Source organism: Herpailurus yagouaroundi, unplaced genomic scaffold (assembly GCF_014898765.1).
Source record: "Herpailurus yagouaroundi ecotype Mexico unplaced genomic scaffold, PumYag 162519, whole genome shotgun sequence".
Classification (NCBI taxonomy): domain Eukaryota; kingdom Metazoa; phylum Chordata; class Mammalia; order Carnivora; family Felidae; genus Herpailurus; species Herpailurus yagouaroundi.
This window is the reverse complement of record NW_024423241.1, coordinates 20,804-42,352: the sequence shown is the minus strand read 5'-3', so window position 1 is coordinate 42,352 and position 21,549 is coordinate 20,804. Positions and strand designations below refer to the sequence as shown.

The 21,549-nt window shown below is 39.7% G+C and overlaps 1 protein-coding gene and 1 pseudogene across 1 annotated transcript in view; one reads left to right on the top strand and one right to left on the bottom strand.

Annotated features, from left to right (window-relative positions):
• LOC121026806 (histone-lysine N-methyltransferase SETD2-like) overlaps nt 1-21,549 on the bottom strand; it is a 57,922-nt gene that overhangs the window by 16,710 nt on the left and 19,663 nt on the right. The window contains exons 2-5 of the mRNA XM_040469588.1: nt 13,215-13,230; nt 7,182-11,545; nt 3,892-4,023; nt 189-317 (exon numbers count right to left, since the gene is read on the bottom strand). Coding sequence (XP_040325522.1) covers nt 189-317; nt 3,892-4,023; nt 7,182-11,545; nt 13,215-13,230 — 4,641 coding nt within the window. The remainder of the gene's footprint in view (nt 1-188; nt 318-3,891; nt 4,024-7,181; nt 11,546-13,214; nt 13,231-21,549) is intronic.
• LOC121026807 (phosphatidylinositol N-acetylglucosaminyltransferase subunit C-like) lies at nt 1,299-2,607 on the top strand (annotated as a pseudogene).

Here is a 21,549-nt window from a genome sequence, read left to right as displayed (position 1 = left end):
TTCTTTTTTTAATTTCCTAAAAGAAATGGGAAAAAAAAATTTTTTAAACTAGTTACCAGGTGGTCATTCTACACAATAAACATTATTAAACTTCAGTATAATAGACACGTTATTTTCCTTCCTACAAAGTAGCTAACCAACTTCAACAACACAAAAAGGAAATGAAAGATGATTACAACATAACTTACGAAGGAAGGTCTTTCGCAGCTCTCAAGCCCCAGCCTTTCTTTTCTGTGAGTATGACTTCCACATCTGCATGCTGTTTTCTCTGAAACCGTCTATTGGAACAATAATCCCCATTCGGACACCGAGAAGAACTGAAATGAGAAACAGAGAAAATCAATTCTTCAAAGCCGAATCTCTAATGACAGATAGGATGTGGATTAACAAACAAACAAACAAACAAATGAGATACCACAGAGCTTGCCCATGTGCAGAAATAGGAAACAAGGCCCACCTGAGGAAAGGAGAATAAAACAGCTGAGGATGACTAACAAGAAAGGTGGATTGCTGGAAGATGGAAAGGCAGGTTGTTGATATACGATGAAGAGCTCTGCATACCAGGCTAAATTTGAACCTAATCCTGACAACTACTAGAAGTTTAAGTGTGAGAAACATGAGAAGAAAGATATCCTATACTTCCTATCTCTTTAGCAAGGCTGGCAGGAAAGTCAGAAGAACGCAGAGACCAGAGCTACACTGTCAACTTAGGAGAATAGGGCTAAGTCTCACGTCTCCTCTTCTTACATGCGTAATGTCATCTCTACTTTCTTTTTTTTTCTTTTTTAATTTTTTTTTTCAACGTTTATTTATTTTTGGGACAGAGAGAGACGGAGCATGAACAGGGGAGGGGCAGAGAGAGAGGGAGACACAGAATCGGAAACAGGCTCCAGGCTCTGAGCCATCAGCCCAGAGCCCGACGCGGGGCTCGAACTCACGGACCGCGAGATCGTGACCTGGCTGAAGTCGGACGCTTAACCGACTGCGCCACCCAGGCGCCCCTCTACTTTCAATTTAGATAAAGGAATTGCCAAAAATGCTTTCTCTTTAATTTTCTGAGGTATAGGTTTTGTTCTCATAATACTTGAACATGAGCAAAACCAAAATCTGGGCCTTGAAAGAAAACAGTTCAGCAACCCCTGGCGCCCCGGATGGGGAAGGAGGCGGGCGGCCGCCCTTCCCGGCCACGCAGCCTGAGGAACTGCGGGCAGGAACTTGGCCGTACTGTCCTGCCTCAGAGAACAAACTCATCTGTTGCAGGCCTAGCCTGGGTTGCTGCCTTTGAAAGCAAGGGAAGGTCAGTGCAGTATCAGCCACCACCCAGCATGGGATTTCCAGAGAGGTCTTATTTCAGAACTTTGTAAGGAACAAGAACCACGTGGACTTCTGCGAGGGAGACTGAGCTGGCCTGAGTTTGAGGGAGAGGGTAATGGGGACCCAGCCTGTAGCTGACACTAAGCAGGCCAAGTGGCAGGTCTTGTACGAGCGATAGCCATTTCCCGATAACCACATGGACCGGCGTTTCCTGGAAGAGCTCCGGAAAAACATCTACGCCCGGAAATACCAGTACCGGGCTGTGGTCTTCGAGTCGAACGTGGTGATACAGCAGTGTGCAGTGTCTGTGTGTTTGTGGTCATCTGGTGGTATATGGATGAGGGCCTTCTGGCCCCCCAATGGCTCTCTGGGACTGGCCTGGCTTCTTCACTGATTGGCTATGTTTTGTTTGATCTCATTGACAGAGGTGAAGGACGGAAGAAGAGGGGGCAGACCCGGTGGGCTGACTTGAAGAGTGCCCTGATTTTCATTACTTTCACCTACGGTTCTTCCCCAGTGCTGAAGACCCTGACAGAGTCTGTCAGCACTGACACCATCTATGCCATGTCAGTCTTCATGCTTTTAGGCTGCCTCATTTTCTTTGACTATGGTGCCAATGCTGCCATTGTATCCAGCACACTGTCCTTGAACATGGCCACCTTAGCTTCTGTCTGCCTTGCCTCATGCCTGCCCCGTTCCCTGCATGCCTTCATCATGCTGACTTTTGCCATCCAGATTTTTGCCCTGTGGCCCATGTTGCAGAAGAAACTGAAGGCATGTACTCCCCGTAGCTACATGGGTGTCACACTGCTTTTTGCATTTTCAGCCTTGGGAGGCCTGCTGTCCATTAGTGCTGTGGGAGCCATCCTCTTTGCCCTTCTGCTGGTTTCCATCTCTTGTCTCTGCCCTTTCTACCTCATTCACCTGCAGCTTTTTAAAGAAAACATTCATGGGCCTTGGGATGAGGCTGAAATCAAAGAAGACTTGTCCAGGTTTCTCAGCTAAGTTAGGAACTTCCATTCGGTCTTAAGGGAAGCGGATAGACTAGCCTCCCGACTCATACAACATTCGAAGGCAGAATCCCATTCTGGAAGCAACATACTATTGTGGGTAGGGGAACAGAGATCAAAAGAAAAAGCTAACCAAGAGCGTGAGTGGTGAAGGTGCTTTTTCTTTCTGTTATTTTGTGGATGAAAAAGCTTTCTGGGACCCTCTTGAATTATTGCCTCATTACTGCTGTAACAAATGAAGTGATGTGGTTTCTATTAAAAAAAAACCAACACATCCAAAAAATAAAAAGAAAAAAAAAAAGAAAGAAAACCATTCATCAACACTGAAAACAAAGTATCTACACTATAAATCACCTTAATATTCTTTCCATGTTAAAAAATAAGGATACTGGGGCACCTGGATGGCTCAGTTGGTTAAGCGCCCAACTCCTGGGTTGGACTCAGATCATGACCTCACGGTTCGTGGGATTGAGCCCTGTGTCAGGCTCTACACACTGATAGCTCAGAGCCTGTTTGGGATTCTCTCTTTCCCTCTCTCTGCCCCTCCCCCGACTCGCATGCTCGCTCGCTCTCTCTCAAAACAAATAAACATTAAAAAAAATTAAGGAAACAAATTTTTCATAAAATTGGTAAAAAATCTTAATCACACAATTTTCAATGTAAAGATGTTTACCGTTTATAAGAAAAATGCAAAAGCAGGGGCACCTGGGTGGCTCAGTCAGTTAAGTGTCCAACTTTGGCTCAGGTCATGATCTCACAGTTCACGAGTTCAAGCCCCGCATCAGGCTCTGTGCTGACAGCTCAGAGCCTGGAACCTGCTCCGGATTCTGTGTCTCCCTCTCTCTCTGCCCCTCTCCTGTTCTCTCTCTCTCTCTCTCTCAAAAATAAACATTCAAAAAAATTTTTTAAAAAAAGAAAAATACAGAAGCAAATATCTATCTTTGAAAATTAATAATTATGAGTTAACTATAAATAGACTATATAAAGCAGCCAAGGGAAAGATTTAGCTAAGTCTGCACGTGTAGCACTGAACAGGTCTCCAAAATTTATTTAATTAAGAGTGTATGAGAGTGTGTGAGAATGTGTGAGAACATGTGTGTTTGGGCCAAGGTGAGGGAATAAAACTCAAAAAAGTACATATAGAAAGATTTCATTTCTATACATAAAATGAGGAAATATTTTGGTATAGGCATAAAAATTATCTGAAAAGACTACAAACAGAGAGACTGAGGTTTGGAAGTGGAAGACATTTTACTTTATACCCTTTTGAAATGCTAGGATTTTATCTTATTTGATAGTAAAAGCTAAAAAAGACCAACATTTGCCTCTCAGGACAAACATAAGAAACAAAAGGTTAAGGGCTACTTTACAGAGCACTTAAAATGTATACTATAATGAATAATGCAAGGAAAATTTGTCTCCTTATAAATGCTATTATACATTGGAGATTTTATTGCTTATAAATAATACTAGGTAAAAGAAGAAAGGTTAAATTTTATTCATTACTAATTAATATTTTGGGACATTTAACAGAATGAGCAAAATCAGAGCATTTCAATTTACTTACCATTCAATCATGAGGAGTCGATTAAGACAATCTTCCCCACATGCTATTTCACCTTGCGCTCTTTCATCTTTAGAAAGAGGTGCACACTCACACTGCATTCGCTTAATATCCCGATGTGATTTATTCTTCTTTCTATTAGATAAAATTTTATAAGAATTGGTTTAAGAAATCTCCTGGTAATGATACAATGTACACAATCAAATATGTGCTAAATCTCATTAGTTTCATATTTAATGATTCTGGTTAAGTTAAACATTCAAAAGGAAGAAAAGAAAACATCTAATCACTAGCAATTGTGAAACTGAAAACACTAAGAATTATGTTACACAAACAAGAGGCAACCTGAGCCCTGGCAAGTGGGAAGATAAGAGTTCAAGTCTATCATTTTGGACTGAGCCCTCATTTCTCAGTCCAAGTCAATTAAACCTCAAATTCTGAGCAATTTCAAGGGTCAACTGTCCTACTGGGCTCAGGAAAAATAAAACACAGGAAAACTCATGAGGATCAGAAAGTAACACAGCTGATGAAAGTGAAGTTTAAGAATGAGTCCTCCTGGGGGTACCTGGGTGGCTCAGTTAAGCATCCAACTCTTTTTTTTTTTTTTAACATTTTACTTATTTTTGAGACAGAGAGAGAGAGAGAGAGAGAGAGCATGAACAGGAGAGGGTCAGAGAAAGAGGGAGACACAGAATCTAAAACAGGCTCCAGGCTCTGAGCGGTCAGCACAGAGCCAGACGTGGGGCTCGAACCCACGGACCGCGAGATCATGACCTGAGCCAAAGTCGGACACTTAACCGACTGAGCCACCCAGGCGCCCCTTAAGCATCCAACTCTTGATTTTGACTCAGGTTATGATCTCACAGTCATGAGATTGAGCCCCGATCAACACAGAGCCTGCTTGGGATTCTCTCTCTCTCCCTGTCTCCCCTCCCCTACTCTCTCACTCTCTCAAAGTAAACAAACAAAACATATAAGAATTAGTCCTCCTGGATGGACAAATAATGGTTGAGACACAGCAAAGAAAGAAAGGCAGAGGAAGAAAAGGAGTTGCTAAAAAAAATAAATTTAAAAATAGGTAATTTTTAATTAAGAGTTTAACTCAATCTTTCAGAGAGAATCTTTCAGTAACACTGTATTTCTAAAAATCTTGTTTAAAAGAAAACTGAATAAGAAAAGAATGAAGTATAATTTATAGAACTGTATTACAGAATAATCAGGTATTACAGAATAATCAGAGGACTAAACTTTCCCAACCGACTAACTGATTTGGGAGTAAAAGGGGAAACTGTTCAAAATGGGTTAGGTTCATAAATACCTATGCCAGAGTTTGCAAAGAAAAAGTGAAAATGTGATTATTTCCTGGCCTTTGTGTTGAACTTTCTTTTGTTAAAAAAAAATCAGAAATGAAGAAGATCTCCTTAAGATTAGGGCAGTCTGACTTACTCTCCAACTATCAGACAGTGAAGAGCACCGCTGTTCTATGTGGCTGTCTTAATCTCCTAACTAATCTGCTTTCATCTTCAACATATGTTCAATGTTTATAAAGTACCTGAAGAGTGTCTTGATGGTTTCAACTACCTATGAGTAAAACAAGAATGACTCAGCTGTTTCAAGATATAATTCATTAATGAGTATATGAATATTCTCAGCCTGAAGAAATCAGGACTGAAGACAAAATATCTGTTTACAAGTACTTTAAGAATTGTAATTTTGAAGAATCAGCAGTAGCTTTATTTTGTATTGCTCCATAAGGTCAGATAAGGACTCATGGCCACAGATTCAGGTAACCCTATTTTCATTAGACCTAAGAACAATTTTTTCACCATCTTCAATACTATTTTTCAATAATTAGTTTTCTTGGTGGCTCCGAAAGGCCCAGCATATAACAATAGGCTCTTTAAAAATGTTCCCACTCTAAAAAGGCTCTCCAATGTTTCCACCAACTAGATCTTTTTTTTTAATGTTTATTTTTATTTTTGAGAGAGACAGAGCACAAGCGGGGGAAGGCAGAGACACAGGGAGACACAGAATCTGAAGCTGGCTCCAGGTTCTGAGCTGTCAGCACTGACCCCAATGTGGGGCTCAAACTCACAAACTGTGAGATCATGACCTGAGCTGAAGTCGGACACTTAACCGCTGAACCACCCAGGTGCCCCCTCCACCAAACCAGATCTATAATGCATATATGCAGGTGGTAGATTTATCTGGATCTCAGTGCTGAGTAAATCCCAGAGGGTTGGGTTGATTAGTTTTACTTCTATTCTTTTACAAAGACCCTGGAAGCTGCATCAATGTACTCACACAATTCCTAAAAACTACTACTTAAAAGATTCAATATTTTAAATTTAAACCTAATTTACTAGATAGAAGAGGCTCTCTATATCATAAAAAGGTTTTTGTTAAAATATGAAAAACTTCTCATGAGACCTAATTTTACCTTAACCAGTGAAAAAATTTCATTAAACAAAAAAATTTTTAACGCTTAAAGGGATGATGGTTAAGCAGATTTTCAAATAGAGGAGAAATTTCCAAAAGGAAAATGGATGTAAGACAGATTTTTTTCAAAAAGGCATATTTCACATATATTCATACTAGAAAAATGAAGAAACTGTCGAGGAAGGGTGAAAGAAAGCAGACTGAGCAGCTCTGCTTTGAAGGAGTCTGTCTTCCATTACTCCTATTCTCATTATCCCCTTGTTTCAGGTTAGGGGTCTTTAGGAAACCACTATACCACTTATTTCTAAAATACTGGTTATGCTATTGCCAAATGTAATCAATTAGCAACAGACTAAAAAACAATGAACAGAAAATGATGTTCTAATGTGGTTCCCGCTTTATAAAGCATCCGCTTTATAAAGCATCCTTCAAAGACACTTCATTATGAACATTTTTCAAAAGGAAAAAAATCCAGCACAACTACTTTTTTCTTAAGAGCAGACTGTTTTGCTGGGACTTTATTTTGTGTTTCATCAGTTTCACATGTAAAAGGAACTTAAAAATAGGGCTGGCCTAAATCATACTTTCAGAACCGAAAAGATAATGAGACCAAAAAAAAAAAAATTTTTTTTTTAGACATCCCCTTCCTGTGGGGGGTGGAGGAAGGGATACTGAGGGAAGGATTCTGCCATCAAATTTAAATAGGTGAATAGGCTTTTTAGACTTTTTAACTTATATCCTATTATGCAACTGTATTTCATACAATTGACCTCAATATGTTCTGAACTGTTGAAAGCTAACTTTTTCAACAAAAAGACATTAAAATTTGTTGGACAAGCATTAATTAAGCTTACCTTTCTGTTAAATAAACATTTTCTTCAATCAGATCAAAGTAACAGGGCATCTTCCCTTGCTTGGCACATTCTTTCCATCGCTGTGGGTCCCTGAAATCCTCCATGACACAGGAAGGCCCAACCAGTGCTGAGCCTGGGGGCACTGCCGTTTCTCCCTGCTCTACTGCCACTCGAACTTTCTTTCTGTCCTGAAGTTCACCATCGCTTTCAGAATCACTCTCCAATTCCGGTCTCCTTTTTTTAGGAGGTCCTCTATCTTTCATATCATTTTTTTCTAAGTTTTTTGAAAGATCTTTCTTTTCATTCACAGCTAAAGAGTCCTTAATGGAATTGCTGCTTATTTCAGGTGCCTGCACGGACCCCTTGTCCTTCTGAAGGGATAGAAAAAATTTACTGGACTGGCTTGAAAAGTGAGACCCTGCACATTGATCCCAACTGTCCTCCTCTTCACGGTCATCTGTTAAGGAATCTGGTACCTGCCCTTGAATTCGATCATACACAACCCCTGTTCCAGGAGGTCTACCTGCTGATCTTGGATCCCAGTAGCCGTTACCTTGCCAGTAATTACGTGTCCCACCATAATGTTCTGCACTTTGCTGATACTTGTGCCCACCACAGGCTCCATAGCTGCTGTCAGGTTGCTGATATGTGGTAGTAGGCTTTTCTTGTTGAGAGAATTCCCACCCTAGGTTCCTGAGCTCTTCTGATGAGCGGAAGCCATCCACTCGGGAGATCTCACAAGAGGAAGAAAAACTCAACTCTGTTTTTCCCAGTCTACTATCTGGCCTGTTAGGGAAAATGGTTTGTTGCCGAGACTTATTCGGGATGTCTTCAAAATCGTCAGAAGAATAAACTGGCAGCTCTTCTTGCTGCCTAGAGGCTATTTTGGCTTTTGCTGTTTCCTCGGAATTTGGATGACCTAGAAAGTCAGATTTCACATCTGTATGACTTGTACTATCAACCCCGTCACTCTGAGGATGAACAATTTCAGACAGGTGGTTATCTATCTGTTTTCTGCTGGGGTGTGTAAAAGAAATTTCCGGATTCTTCTCTGTTCCTTTATGATGGAAGAACTTCTCAGTCTGAGAACAGGGTTTACTTGCTACACTGTCAAATTTTTCCTCATATGAATGTCTCCTCGACTCCAATCTCTCATCTTCCCAGTGGTCAGAATAGTGTCTGTAACTTTGACTACTCCGAGAAGAACACGGACTGGTTTCTTCCGTGGGCAAAGTAGAATTCTTTGGGACTACCACAACAGACTGAAGACGGTTTCTTGGAAAACTGCTATCATCAGAATCTGTATCTTCAGAGTCACTTTCATCACTTGAGCTTTCAGAAGAACCAGAATAATCTTCATGGACAGTGGATACGATCTCTGAGGCGTGACCACTACTGTCACATTTTAAGGTATATGTTATGCCATCACTGTCCTCCATGGTTAAATTCAAGTCACAAGAAGAAAATACAACTTCTGAGTCATCAGAAGTATGAGCATGTCCTCTCCCTCCTTCTTCATCTAAAGAGATTTCTGACCTTCCTCTTCTCTCAAGCACTATGGAATTCCCTTCTTCTTGAGCCTCTTGCACACATTTCCCAGAGAGCCCATTATTATGCCTGTTTTCCCAAGAGGCAAATCCCCTTCCTGAATCAGGAAGGCCGCTACCTACTTCTATGATGGTTTCTTTCTCTGCATGCTTTACAAACTCTGTGCTTTTACTCTTCAGCACAGCATCCAAAACTGGAGATGCGTTCTCTCCACATTGTAAGAGAGTTAAACTGTCCACTTTTACTCCTGGTGGCAGACTCTGAAGAGATGAAGCAACGCCTGAACTCTCTATCGGTTGATATATGTCATCAAAATGATTAACAGAAGCTGAACTGGTGCTACCAACGCTCTGCTTATATTCTTCACGTGCAAATTTTGAGTGCTGATCTGTCAGATTTCTATTATCGCATATAACTGTTTTTGATTTCAAATGCACATTCATAAAGCTATTTGAAGAAATCTTCATAACTGAAGGCTCAATCTTTTCAGCTTCAGAATGACGCAAAGAAGGGTTGTTGTCATTTGAAGTACAGTATAGATCTGAATCTTTGGTTTTACAACAAGAAACTGCCATATCGACTGGTTCTTTAATTACAGTTTTGGAATAATCTATAGTCGTAACTGGCAAAGACATGAGTTTATCTTGGTGTGGCGACACTGTAGGTTCTGTTTCTCTAAATGGGCTTCCTGACTTACTACGCAGCATGCATGTATTGTCTGAGTCTTTCTCTTTACATCTATTAATATTCTGAAATCCATTTGATGAAAGCATGCATGCTTTGACCAAAGGGGATACCTCTGATCCAGTCACACTATCATCAGAAGACATCAAAACAGTGTCAGTTTTAGAAGTGCAAAATGTTGCCAAATCAGATTCTGCCCCAGGAGATCCATTTATATTTAATTCTATGGGACAATAACTTCTTAACTGATCATTCTTCACTTTAGATAAAGAGTCTAATTCCTTAATACTATCATGGCTATCATGTCCTATAAATTCAGATTTAAAAATAAGGGATTCATCTAGCTTTTTAAAAGTAGGTGAATCATTTAATCGATTTGATGGTGATGGAGACCCAGTCTTTTCTCTTTCAGGAATTTTACTAATCATTCTTAATTCACTACCTTTTGAACAAGGAGCCTGTAAATTAAAAGAATGAGATGATCTGATTTCCTCATTTAATTCTGTACAACAGAAAGAATTCTTAAATTTATCGGACTTGGATACAGACTTTGAAAGGGCAGATTTGTAACGGGAAGCACTGTTATCATGCTTGGAATAGGATGAGCCCCGTCGGAATCCCAGTTCATTAGGGGGAGAACAACATCTTTTCATTGCTTCATTTTCTGAAGTCCTTTTGGATTCTCTTTCTACTTTTGAAGAATACTTTCCTCTTTTCTCCATTTCTAAGTAAGAGGACTCAGTTTTGCAGTCCCGATCAGATTTAGAATAGGATGATGATGTCCTTAGGTCTCTGTAAGAGAAGGAATGGGATGAGGTGCGCCTTGAGTAGGTCTTCTTATACTCCTCTTCTGAGTCAGAACTCTCCCGAGCTCTGTTATCTGTATATGTCCGAGAATAGCGAGCTCTCTCTCGGTAAGGGGAACTCCGATGGTAGCGACGATCAGAGTCATAATAATGGGATCGTTCCGACCGGGAATAGGATAAACTAGTTCTAGAGCCTCTGTCAGATCTTGAACGAGATCTGCTCCGCCTTCGCTCTCTCTCTGATCTACATCGAGAAGATATATACCGAGTATCTCTTTCAAGTTTTGAGTAGCTAAAATATTTATCATCTCTCTCTGTTTTAGATCGTGAAGATTTCCCTAAATCCTCACTTTTTAAAGGTGCTAAGTTCTTTTTTGAATCTCTTTCCTTTTCAATGCTTGCTGAAAATTTTAAATCGTGTGATCTTTGACTTGAGGAAGTCCGTACAGAATCTTCATCAGATTCTGAAGCAAGAAAGGTGCCTTCGGATTGTGAGGATTTCTTCTTAGAACCTGTTTTTTTAGAGCCCAGATTACTCTTAGAACTATCTGGAATTTCTTCTTCCTTCCCAATATGGGAATCTTCTTTTTGTGAGGGAGTATCTGCTTGCTCATTCAAATTCTGAGTTATGTGTTCTTCTGAACTATTAGATACAGCGTCCTGCTTAGTGTCCACGTCTGAAGATTCTGGTACAGTCGTAACTGGTGGTTCCTTCAGTGTTCTAACTGCTACATCTACCGGTGCTGTCATCATAACTGGGATTGGTGTGTGTGGCAAGGCCACTGGCTCTGTTACTGGTGCTGGTGAGAGTGTCGTGGCCTGGGGAGGTGGAGGTGGTGGAGGTGGAGAAGAGGGTGGTGAATCTACAGTTGTTGATTCTGCTATGACTGCTGGTAATGGTACTACTGGAGGAGGTGGAGACACCACTGCTGTGGCTGTAGTCAGCAGTGGCCTGGACGTCACATGAAGCAGGTGTTTCTTAAAATGAATTTTGCCCAATTCTACCCTTGATTTTGGTGGGGAAGATTCTTCTGTAGTAGATAAGGTATCTCCAACGTCCATTTTAATTTTAGGAGTCAAGTCTACTTGAAGAGGTCCAGCTGGGGAGTTTGGAGTATCATTTTGCTTTTCATTGCCAAGTGCAGTCAGAAACCTATTCTGCAAAGTTTTCTTTGTAAGGCTGAAGCTGAAAGACACCTTTTGTCGTCCCTGTTCCTCCAAATTAACTTTTGTCTTGGTGCCTTTAGGTAAAAATCGACTAGAAGCAACACCTTTGAACATTGGTCCTTTGAAGAAACCTGTTTTCTGCACATTTTCAATCTTTGCCTATAAGTGAACAAAACAAGCAGTTACTACAACAATAAAGTTACTTTCAAATGGCTAGCATTACAGTTTAAAATGTCAGGAAAATGAAAAATCCTCTTTAAGGACAGTATGAATTTCACTAAGCTAGATAAAACTTCATTATAGAAAATTTGAAACATACACAAAAGTATAGAGAATAGTATAATAAACCCTTAAGTACCCACCCCAAGTTTCAACAATTACCCATACTTTCCTATTTTTGTCTCTTACATAAAGAATTTATCTGTTTTGGGGCACCTGGGTGGCTCAGTCGGTTAAGGGGCCGACTTCAGCTCAGATCATGATCTCGCAGTCCATGAGTTCGAGCCCCGCGTCAGGCTCTGTGCTGACAGCTCAGAGGACTTTTTAACGAGACTTTTTAACGAGAATAAAAAAAAAAAATCCAACATGTACTTCAATATAGAACACAAAATGACATGTAGATAGAGAGCAATAATTAACATCTCAGTGTGGAAAATAGTTTGTTCCTGTGTTCTGAGAAGAAACATCAGAAGCCATTATAGTGGTGTTCTGGCATCACACAGAATCACTTAGGTGCTTCATAAAATACAGATCTGCAACACAACTAGATCTAAGGCAACAAAGTATGTTTTGTTTGGTTTTGTTTTTGGAAAACAAGCACATGAGACAATTCTGATGGACTTTACAGATGTGAAAAACCACTGGTCTAGAGCAGTCTCCTATCTCGTTTTATAGATGAGGTAAGCAAATGAGGCCCAGATCTTTCTGCTTTGCTATAAATTACTCTGCCCTGGCACACTACCACTGTCTCTGCCCGGGCCTCACACACTCAGGCCATGCTGATTTATAGTCCAACCCTACTCTAGGAGCAACAACTACAAAGTATATACCTAAGAAAATTTTTCCTTCCATCATTTGCCAAACCACCAAAGGAAATGGTAGGCTTTAGAAGTTAAAGGCAAAACCTAGGTGGTAGAGAGAACATCAGAAAAATCTATAAGAAACAAACTCAAGTCTAAATTAAAGATGGTACACTGGTCATCCGCAATATTTTTTTAATGGATGTTCTTTAATCAACTCTGGTTAAGAGAATAGTTTTCTCCTTCAATATGGTAAAATCTGCCATCAGTTTTAAACATTATACACTAATCAAGTGAGAAAAAAAATGTTCTCTCATGCATTATCATAAAGCAGTTGTCTTCGAATATTTTTTAAGAAACAGAATGCACTTGTGAAATGAAATCTTACATGGTAGCTCAATATATAAAAACAGGTAAATGCTGTCTCCAGAGCTCCCAGCTTCCTCTACCTTGCCTAAAGCTTTTGAAGCTCCATTTTAAAAACCATTTCCTTGAGATATACAACATTCCTCCTTGGAATGGAGTTACTACAGATTCAAAAATTCAGCAAAAACTATTTCTTCATTTCACATTGAAAATAATAGCTAGAGGGACCTGGCTCTAGCCAGGTCAGTGGAGGCACCTGGCTCTCAGTCAGTCAGTGGAGCATGCAACAACACTTGGTCTTGGGATTGTTGAGTTCGAGCCTCAAGCTGGGGGTAGATAGTACTTAAATATAAAATCTTAAAAACCAAACAAAACAAAAACCATAGCTAAATTTTGAGTTTTTAATCCAATAATCATTGAATAACTAGTTAAATTATACTTACCTCATTTTCTTCTTCTCTATTGCCATCCAGCCAAGAGAGCATGCAAAAGAATAAAAAGAAATCATAAATACTAAAAACAATTGAAATCAAAGTTTTTTATTATTAAAACCTAGGATACCGACAGCCTATAGGTTTTTGACATGAGCTGTTCATTCCTTCAAAGTTTCAATTACATTTAGTACAGCAAATATTTATTGAAGATAATACCAGCACTGTGAAATAAAAGGTGAACACAGTCCCTGCCCTTAAAAAGCTTAATGTCGGGGCGCCTGGGTGGCGCAGTCAGTTAAGCGTCCGACTTCAGCCAGGTCACGATCTCGCGGTCCGTGAGTTCGAGCCCCGCGTCAGGCTCTGGGCTGATGGCTCAGAGCCTGGAGCCTGTTTCCGATTCTGTGTCTCCCTCTCTCTCTGCCCCTCCCCTGTTCATGCTCTCTCTCTGTCCCAAAAATAAATAAACGTTGAAAAAATAAATAAATAAATAAATAAAAAGCTTAATGTCCTGTAAAACAAAATACAATTTTGTTACAAAGTAATTCCAACATAATGGAATAAATACAAAGAAATACGTGCAGTGTAACAGCAAAGGGAGAAAATGCAGTTTAATAACTCAGTTTAGTAGAAGAATAGGAAAGCAAAAAAATCCTTCCTAATAGAAGAGTAGTTCCTGAAGATACATTTGTAGGGAGATCCCAGGCAGAGGAAGATTCCCCACAAAGGCAAAGAGATTAAAACGCAGAACAACATGTGCAAGAAAACTATAAACAGTTCAGCATTACCGGAGTATAAAGTGTAAGGCAGAAAGTAGCCAATATAGGGGACAGTAGCCAAGTCCACAGACAGGTTTCTCATAAGGAGAAACACAGTTCATTTAATGGATTAGGGTTCTCAATCCTTTGTGGTGTCCATTCAGCAGTCCCTTTGCTGAACACAAGGTATACGCTCTGCTCCACATCACAGCATGTGGCTCTCCGAGCTCACAGTTATGTTCTAAAAAAGGTAACCACACTGTGTCCTGAGACTGAGGAATCAAAAGCCAAAAGTCTGGTGTACACCAGTGTGCCAAGGCATCCTGGGGAAAAGGAAGCTACAAAAGGGCTTTGGATGATGACAGCCAGATTAGGATTTTAAGCAGACCACTCTGCAGGCTACATGGCAAGACTGGAGTATAATCAGCTGTTTGAAATGTCCCTTAAAAGAAATGTACAAAAACCTGGTCTCCAAATGTAGGCTTCACTCCATCATAATTCAGTCCATTCACCAGTGTCTACATAGCCATACAAAAACCAAGTAATGAAGAGGGGGAAAGGATGGCAATACAAGGATGAGATTGGAAGCGAGGTCAAGGTTAAACACTTTTTTCCTATTCCAAAACCACTAAACACTTCACAGATGCAATCTGAGAACAACTATATTTCATTAATTCTGTGAGGTACATTTTCCCCACATATAACACCTCTGCATCATACTATCAATAACATCATAGTTTGATTGGCAGAATGTTTTCCTTTCTTAGTGGTTCATAAGATAGTTGTGTCTTACAATCCATGACCTACTAGATTTGATTTAAATTAGTATCATGTGGAATTTTTTCAAGAACATAAAAGGTACCTGGACATGTCAGAGCATTTGGAAGGTCATTCCTATTTATACTCCCTTTTCAGTGGATATTCAAAGAACTGCTTGACAGAGATGGCAAGACATTTCCCAGAACCTGATAATAAGATGTTTGTAATAAAAAGAATATAAGCATGTACAAAAAATACGGGGGGAAATATAAATTTCCTTTTAATTTTCTCATGGCAAAAGCATTTCAATAGAGAAAATTCAAATTACAAAACAAGCAAAAGGAAGAGTCCACAATCCAACATCCAGAGACTGCTGTTAACACCTTAGTCTACTGAGCCCTCTAATGCTTCTTTTGTGTACGTGGTTGTCGGTGGGGGCGGGGTGGTACTTAAACACAGATCTTTTTAAGTATAGCAATCATACCATACAAGCCATTCTGTATCTTGCTTCTCTCCCTCATCACAAATAGAGCAGGTGAGCAAACAAGGTGTTTAGATCACAAAAAGTATGGAATCACTACAACAGATTGAAGGGAATGATCTTGAAAGAAGGGGACACAGGGGCACCTGGGTGGCTCAGTCGGTTAAGTGTCCCACTCTTGGTTTTGGTTTGGGTAATGATCTCATGGTTTCATGGGTTCAAGCCCCATAACAGGCTCTGTGCTGCTTGGGATTCATTCATTCATTCATTCATTCATTCATTCTCTCTCTCCCCTCCCCCGCCACTGCCCCTCCCCCACTCACTCTGTTTCTCCCAAAATGAATTAAAAAAAAAAAAAAGAGGGGCACCTGGGTGGCTCAGTCGGTTGAGCTTCTGACTTCAGCTCAGGTCATTATCTCATGGTTTATTGGTTCAGGCCCCACGTCGGGCTCTGTGCTGACAGCTCAGAGCCTGGAGCTTGCTTCGGATTCTGTATCTCACTCTCTCTCTGCTCCTCCCCAACTCACACTCTCTCTCTCTCAAAAATAAATAAAGATAAAAAAAATTTTTTTTAAGAAAGACAGAAAGAAATACAGATAAGTGAAGACACAGTTAAGTTTCAAAATAAAGTAAGCATTTCTCTCTGACATCCTCAGCTGAAAGTTGAGAGAAGAAACAGGGCAAAATACTTAAACAAAATTCAAGTGTAAGAAACAGAAATGGAAGTGGACTATATTACTAATTTATATAAGAGCTTATCAGCACACTTATTCTACTTGGCTGGCAGCATTAAACTATCTAGAAACAACCAGAAGAAACAACTGGTGAGTTACTCCAGGAAGCTGGATGGGACAAGAGAGGTAGAAAGCAAGCAAGATGAGAGAACTGAGGGCATTCCCAAGAATACTGAAATGACTGACCTAGTAATCCATAGATAACAGAGAAGAGAGAAATCTGGAAGAAGCTGATAAACTGAAGGAACAGGGTAAGGGCAAGATACTTGAAGCTTCAAAGAGTAAATGTGCTGGAAACCAGAAAGTGAGGTAAAAGGGTGAGGTGAAAGAACTGGAAATTCTGGTCAGAGTAACAGAGTTAGGGTACATTTCCAATAATGACAATAGCTCGCTGTGGTCATAGAAGCAGACTGCCACTGCAATAAGAGGACAAGACCTTTTTGAAGAAGTGAAATTGTGAGGCCACAATTAATAGCAAGAATCAGTCACAAACGTTTAATAACAAGGAAACTTGTTTTGGTAAATAACATAACATCATGTCAAGGGAAGGCTGATGGAACAAAGGTATAGAGTCCCCAGGATCTCTGACATGAAAAATAATGAGGCATGCGCAAACAGGCATTTAACTCTTTAGCATAAGATTGTGCTGGAACGGCCTTATTTCTTCTTTTGAAAAGCTACTACAGAAGAAAAATCAGGAATATTGAAGCAAGCTGTCAAAAATGTACAGGACAAATATTTGCAGCTTGCCGAGGAACTGTTTCAAGAATGTTGATTAATCTGGGTCAACATGGTGACAAATCTCAATGAGGTCACAGGGCACATGTGGAAAAGGAATTAAGAGATTCCGGGGCGCCTGGGTGGCGCAGTCGGTTAAGCGTCCGACTTCAGCCAGGTCACGATCTCGCGGTCCGTGAGTTCGAGCCCCGCGTCAGGCTCTGGGCTGATGGCTCAGAGCCTGGAGCCTGTTTCCGATTCTATGTCTCCCTCTCTCTCTGCCCCTCCCCCGTTCATGCTCTGTCTCTCTCTGTCCCAAAAATAAATAAAACGTTGAAGAAAAAAAAAAAAAAGAGATTTCATCACAGCAGTTCGAAGATCCAAAGAAATGACATGATTATTAAAATCAACCCACTAACTACCCAATCTCTCTGGCTAGGACACAAAAACTGAAGCCTCCAAAGGGAAGCCTGGTATGAGAGAGACTTGACCATATCAAGAATATTCATAAATATAAACAAGTTGGATAGCAAGGGAGTCTATTCTGGATATCAGGTCATACAAGAAATAGTTACAGTTAAACAAGTATTTTTATTTAAAAAAAAATTTTTTTTTAATGTTTATTTATTTTTGAGACAGAGGGAGACACAGAATCGGAAGCAGGCTCCAGGCTCTGAGCTGTCAGCACAGAGCCCGAGCGGGGCTCGAACTCACGGACCGTGAGATCATGACCTGAGCCGGAGTCGGACGCTTAACCGACTGAGCCACCCAGGCGCCCCTTAAACAAGTATTTTTAGTTACACTGGGGAAAAGACCACTTACAAGACCACAGTGATTTATTTATAAAATATCAGAAAACTTAAAGATAAAATAGTCCTATTTTGCACAATTCCAAAAGTTGGACCTGTGACCAACAGAAGGACAGAATGACAGATCTTAGCTCATTTTAAATTCATTTTATTTGAAAAATACACACACCCACAAGAGAAATTCATAATACAAAAAGATATACAACTAAAATTAGATGTCTCTCTCCGGTGGCAACTATTGTTAAGTTTTGTATATCCTTCCAGAAATTGTGTGCATATGTGAGCATATGTATCTCTTTTTAAGGAGAAAACACACAAAAGGAAACATACCTTTCTATACCTTGTTTTTGTTCATTTAAAGCCGTAGGTATTATATATCAACATATAACAGACATAGCTTCATTTTTAGTTCTACCATCATCATAGCTTTTTCATGTTTGTAAGTCATTGGTGTTTCCTTTTAGCTGGGAAGTGCTTTTTCAGGTCTTTGGCCAATCAGTTGAGTTGTTGGTCTTTCTTACTGATTTATAAAAATCAGATGTGATACGTCTGCAACTAGAATGTGTCACTGTACAGAGCACTTAAGTTTCCTCCTCATCAGAAATGTTTACGAAGAATCTGGGTAAGAACTTACCTCAAATGAGACAGAATTCCTGCCCTAGATGCAAAGCTAAAAGTGTGATCCTAGAAGGTCTCATTCCAGGCCTTCAGTCCACTGAATTTCCTGAACTACAAATCAGAAGCAGCACTTATTACTTTATGTGGATTTTAGTAACACTTTAAAGATCCACTCCTATCTCATCTTTAAAGACTTCTTACTAAAAACTCATATAATCCTGGGACGCCTGAGTGGCTCAGCCTTTGAGCACTGACTTGATTTTGGCTCAGGTCATGATCCCAGGGTTGTGGGATCAAGCCCCGCCCCACATCCACGTTCAGAGTGGAACCTACTTAAGATTCTTTCCCTCTCTTTCCCTTCCCCTCTCCCCCACTAGTGCTAGCTCGTTCTTTCTCTCTCTCTCTCTGAAAAAATAAAAAACAAAAAATAAAAATCAGATACTCCTCAAATGCTCAGTGTTTCTCACATTTGAGGGATACATGGGCCTTTTTTAAGAAGACAAAAAATTGTCAGATATCTAAGGCTAGATCTCAACTTAAGAACACTGACCTAAGAAAATTAATATATTAAAATATTAAATAATACTCTTTTAATATTAAAATTCATATGTTATAATTTATTTTACTTGAAAGTTACCACTGGAAAGTGGCTGTTTTCAGGAAAAATAAATTTCAAAATTTAAAACTGGTCAAAATAATGTTTAACGTTTGTAGTTAGCAAACAGAAATGTATCCATGTTAATTTCTCAAAATTGATAATTGTACAGTGATTATATTAAGGGAATGCCTTTGTTTTTGGCAAGTACACACTGAAGGATATGGGGGTAAAAGGCATCATGACTATAACCATCAAACATTTCAGAAAAAAAAAAAAAAGCAATGTATGTGTGTAGAAAGAATGATAAATGATAAAATGTTCACAATGGGGTGAAGGGTATACAGGAAATCTCTGTATTGTTTTTGGCCATTCTGTAAGTTTGACATTATTTCAAAACTAAAAATTATTTTTTCAACTTAAGACAATCAAATATGAAAAACTTTTAAATACCCTCACAAAATCTACACCCCATAAGAATTTTTTATGAAAAACACTGTATGGACTCTTCAAGATCCTAGAGCCTCAGCTAGAGAAACACTACCTCAAATGTTCCAAATTCATATTCTGGAAAGCAGCGATGAGGATAAGCTACATCAAAACTAGACCCTATACTAGACTGAAATTGCAGACGCAGGGTAGTGTGAAGAACTAAAAACTTAAGAGATAAGAGAAGTGTTGATAACAAAAGGAAGGAAGCCACCAATGACAAACTGAAGACCATTTCCCAACACTGCTTGCAACACAACCCCACCCAGAGGTATACTCAAGTAGTACTCTGAGCTCTCTGGAAGAAAGGTAGCTTGCCGTATACACCCAGGTCCAAGGAAGGGTCACAGCGCTTCTCAAGTACTAAAGTCACTATCTCCACCGTTAGGGAAGACCTGGAATTTCATAGCTTCAGCCACTCTCCTCCCCCCCTCCATTTGTTTCCATTTCAGGTTGCTAAATCTGTGACCCGCTCCCTAACAAGTACAAACAAAAACATCTGTCATGGAAAAAGAAGTCTGAATGCACTGAAGCCGGGCAGGTTTTGACATTTACACAGTTTAGGCACTTGCAGTGTCATACATTTAAGACTTTAAATGTCTCAGATATTCAATGATATGGAAAAGTAATACACCGGAGAGACAGTCTTCATAAGTAAAATTTTTATTACAAAAGATCATATCTACCTAGCTCACAGCCTCACCTATGGTCACACACATTTGCAAACCTCTTCTCAACAAACTGAGTAATCCTTTTGTAGGCCAAGGTTTTCGTACCATGAGCTAGCGAAGCTTAAGGCAAATGTGGAGACTACATCACAACATGTCTTTCAACAGCACACAACCACACTGATGGATTGCCCAACGACTTATTTTAGAAAGGCAACACTTAACTACAAGTATCAGTACTCTTATCAATCACAAGACTATTTGTTCAACAATTATTTAAGGATCTATCCTTCTGAAGGCAGTGTTAACTCTGTTAGGGCAAGATATCAAGTTCATACACAGTTCCTACCCAGAATTTCATCCTTTACTTGAAGTAATATGGCACAGAGGTATACCAAATAACTATAATACAAGGTAATAATAATTTCCATAAATGAGAAGGCTAATGGGGGGGGGCTTTCTCTTTAATTTTCCTTTTTCAGCTCAACCTCATCTCGATTTCCTGATTGTCCTTCATGAAAGCATACCTTCTTCAGCATTTATTACTTTGCTTATTAGGATGGCAATGTAACACAGCAAAAAAGATCAAACTTTGATAATTCCTAGGTCAGAATCCTATCCCTACCATTCACTAACTCTATGACTTGTGCCACTCAATTCCCTTCCTTACTCTCCTAGGTACCTGTTTCACACATCCCCCACCCCAAATCTCCATCACTACCATGACCCTGACCACTCTCAATTGAAGATCCCATCACTTAACTCTATGCCCCATCCTCTTGCCTTCTCAAAGATGTATTTCCTATTTCCTTTCCTCTATCATCTGTATCTTTTTCTTCACTCTCATTAGTCAAATAGCTTTAAAGATACCTTACCTTAAAAAAAAAAAAAAAGGCAGGAGGGTGAATTGTCATTAAGGACCAACATCCTAAAAGACAAGGGTCAATTTTTTTTTTTTTCAGGGAACCCATTCTCCTGTTTTCCTCCTACCCTCACTGGCGACTCCCTCCCTAATCTCTATTTGTTGGCTCTTCCTATTCTACCAGATGTCTTCAAATTGGAGTACCCAAAATTTTGGCTGGCCTTCCTTCTTCTCTTCTCCATCTACTCTTTTCCCTCCTACCTCATCCCATATAGATTCATGGCTTTCAGTATCATCTGTAGATTGGTGACCCGCCCCCCATCTCCAAACCCAACCACTCTCTGCACTTATTTACCCAAGTGCTCACTGAACATCTCTACTTGGATCTCTCAAAAGTATCTCAAATGTAACATGGTCAAAATGGAGCTAATGACAATTATTCTACACATGTACCAATCATAATGATTAATACATACACACACATTATAAATTTACACACACAACAACCAGATGATCTTTCAAAAGCTTAAATCAGATCCTAGCATATACCTGCTTATGCTCTTTCTGACCTTACCTCTTTTCACAATCCTTCCTCATTCCCTAGGTTCTAGCCACATAAGCCCTCTTTCTGCACCTCAAACATTCCAAACTAATTTCTGGTCTTTTCACCTGAAGGTGCCTTCTTAGAATACTATTCCTCCTAGATTTTCGACAGACTGCTTCTTCTCAATAAGATGACAGCTCAAATGTTATCCCCAAGATTCCCCATCACTCTATCATATTTTATTCCTAACATTTATCAAGGTGAGATTTTTTTCTTTGTAGAGTCTGTTTCCTTCCACTAGAATACAAGCTCC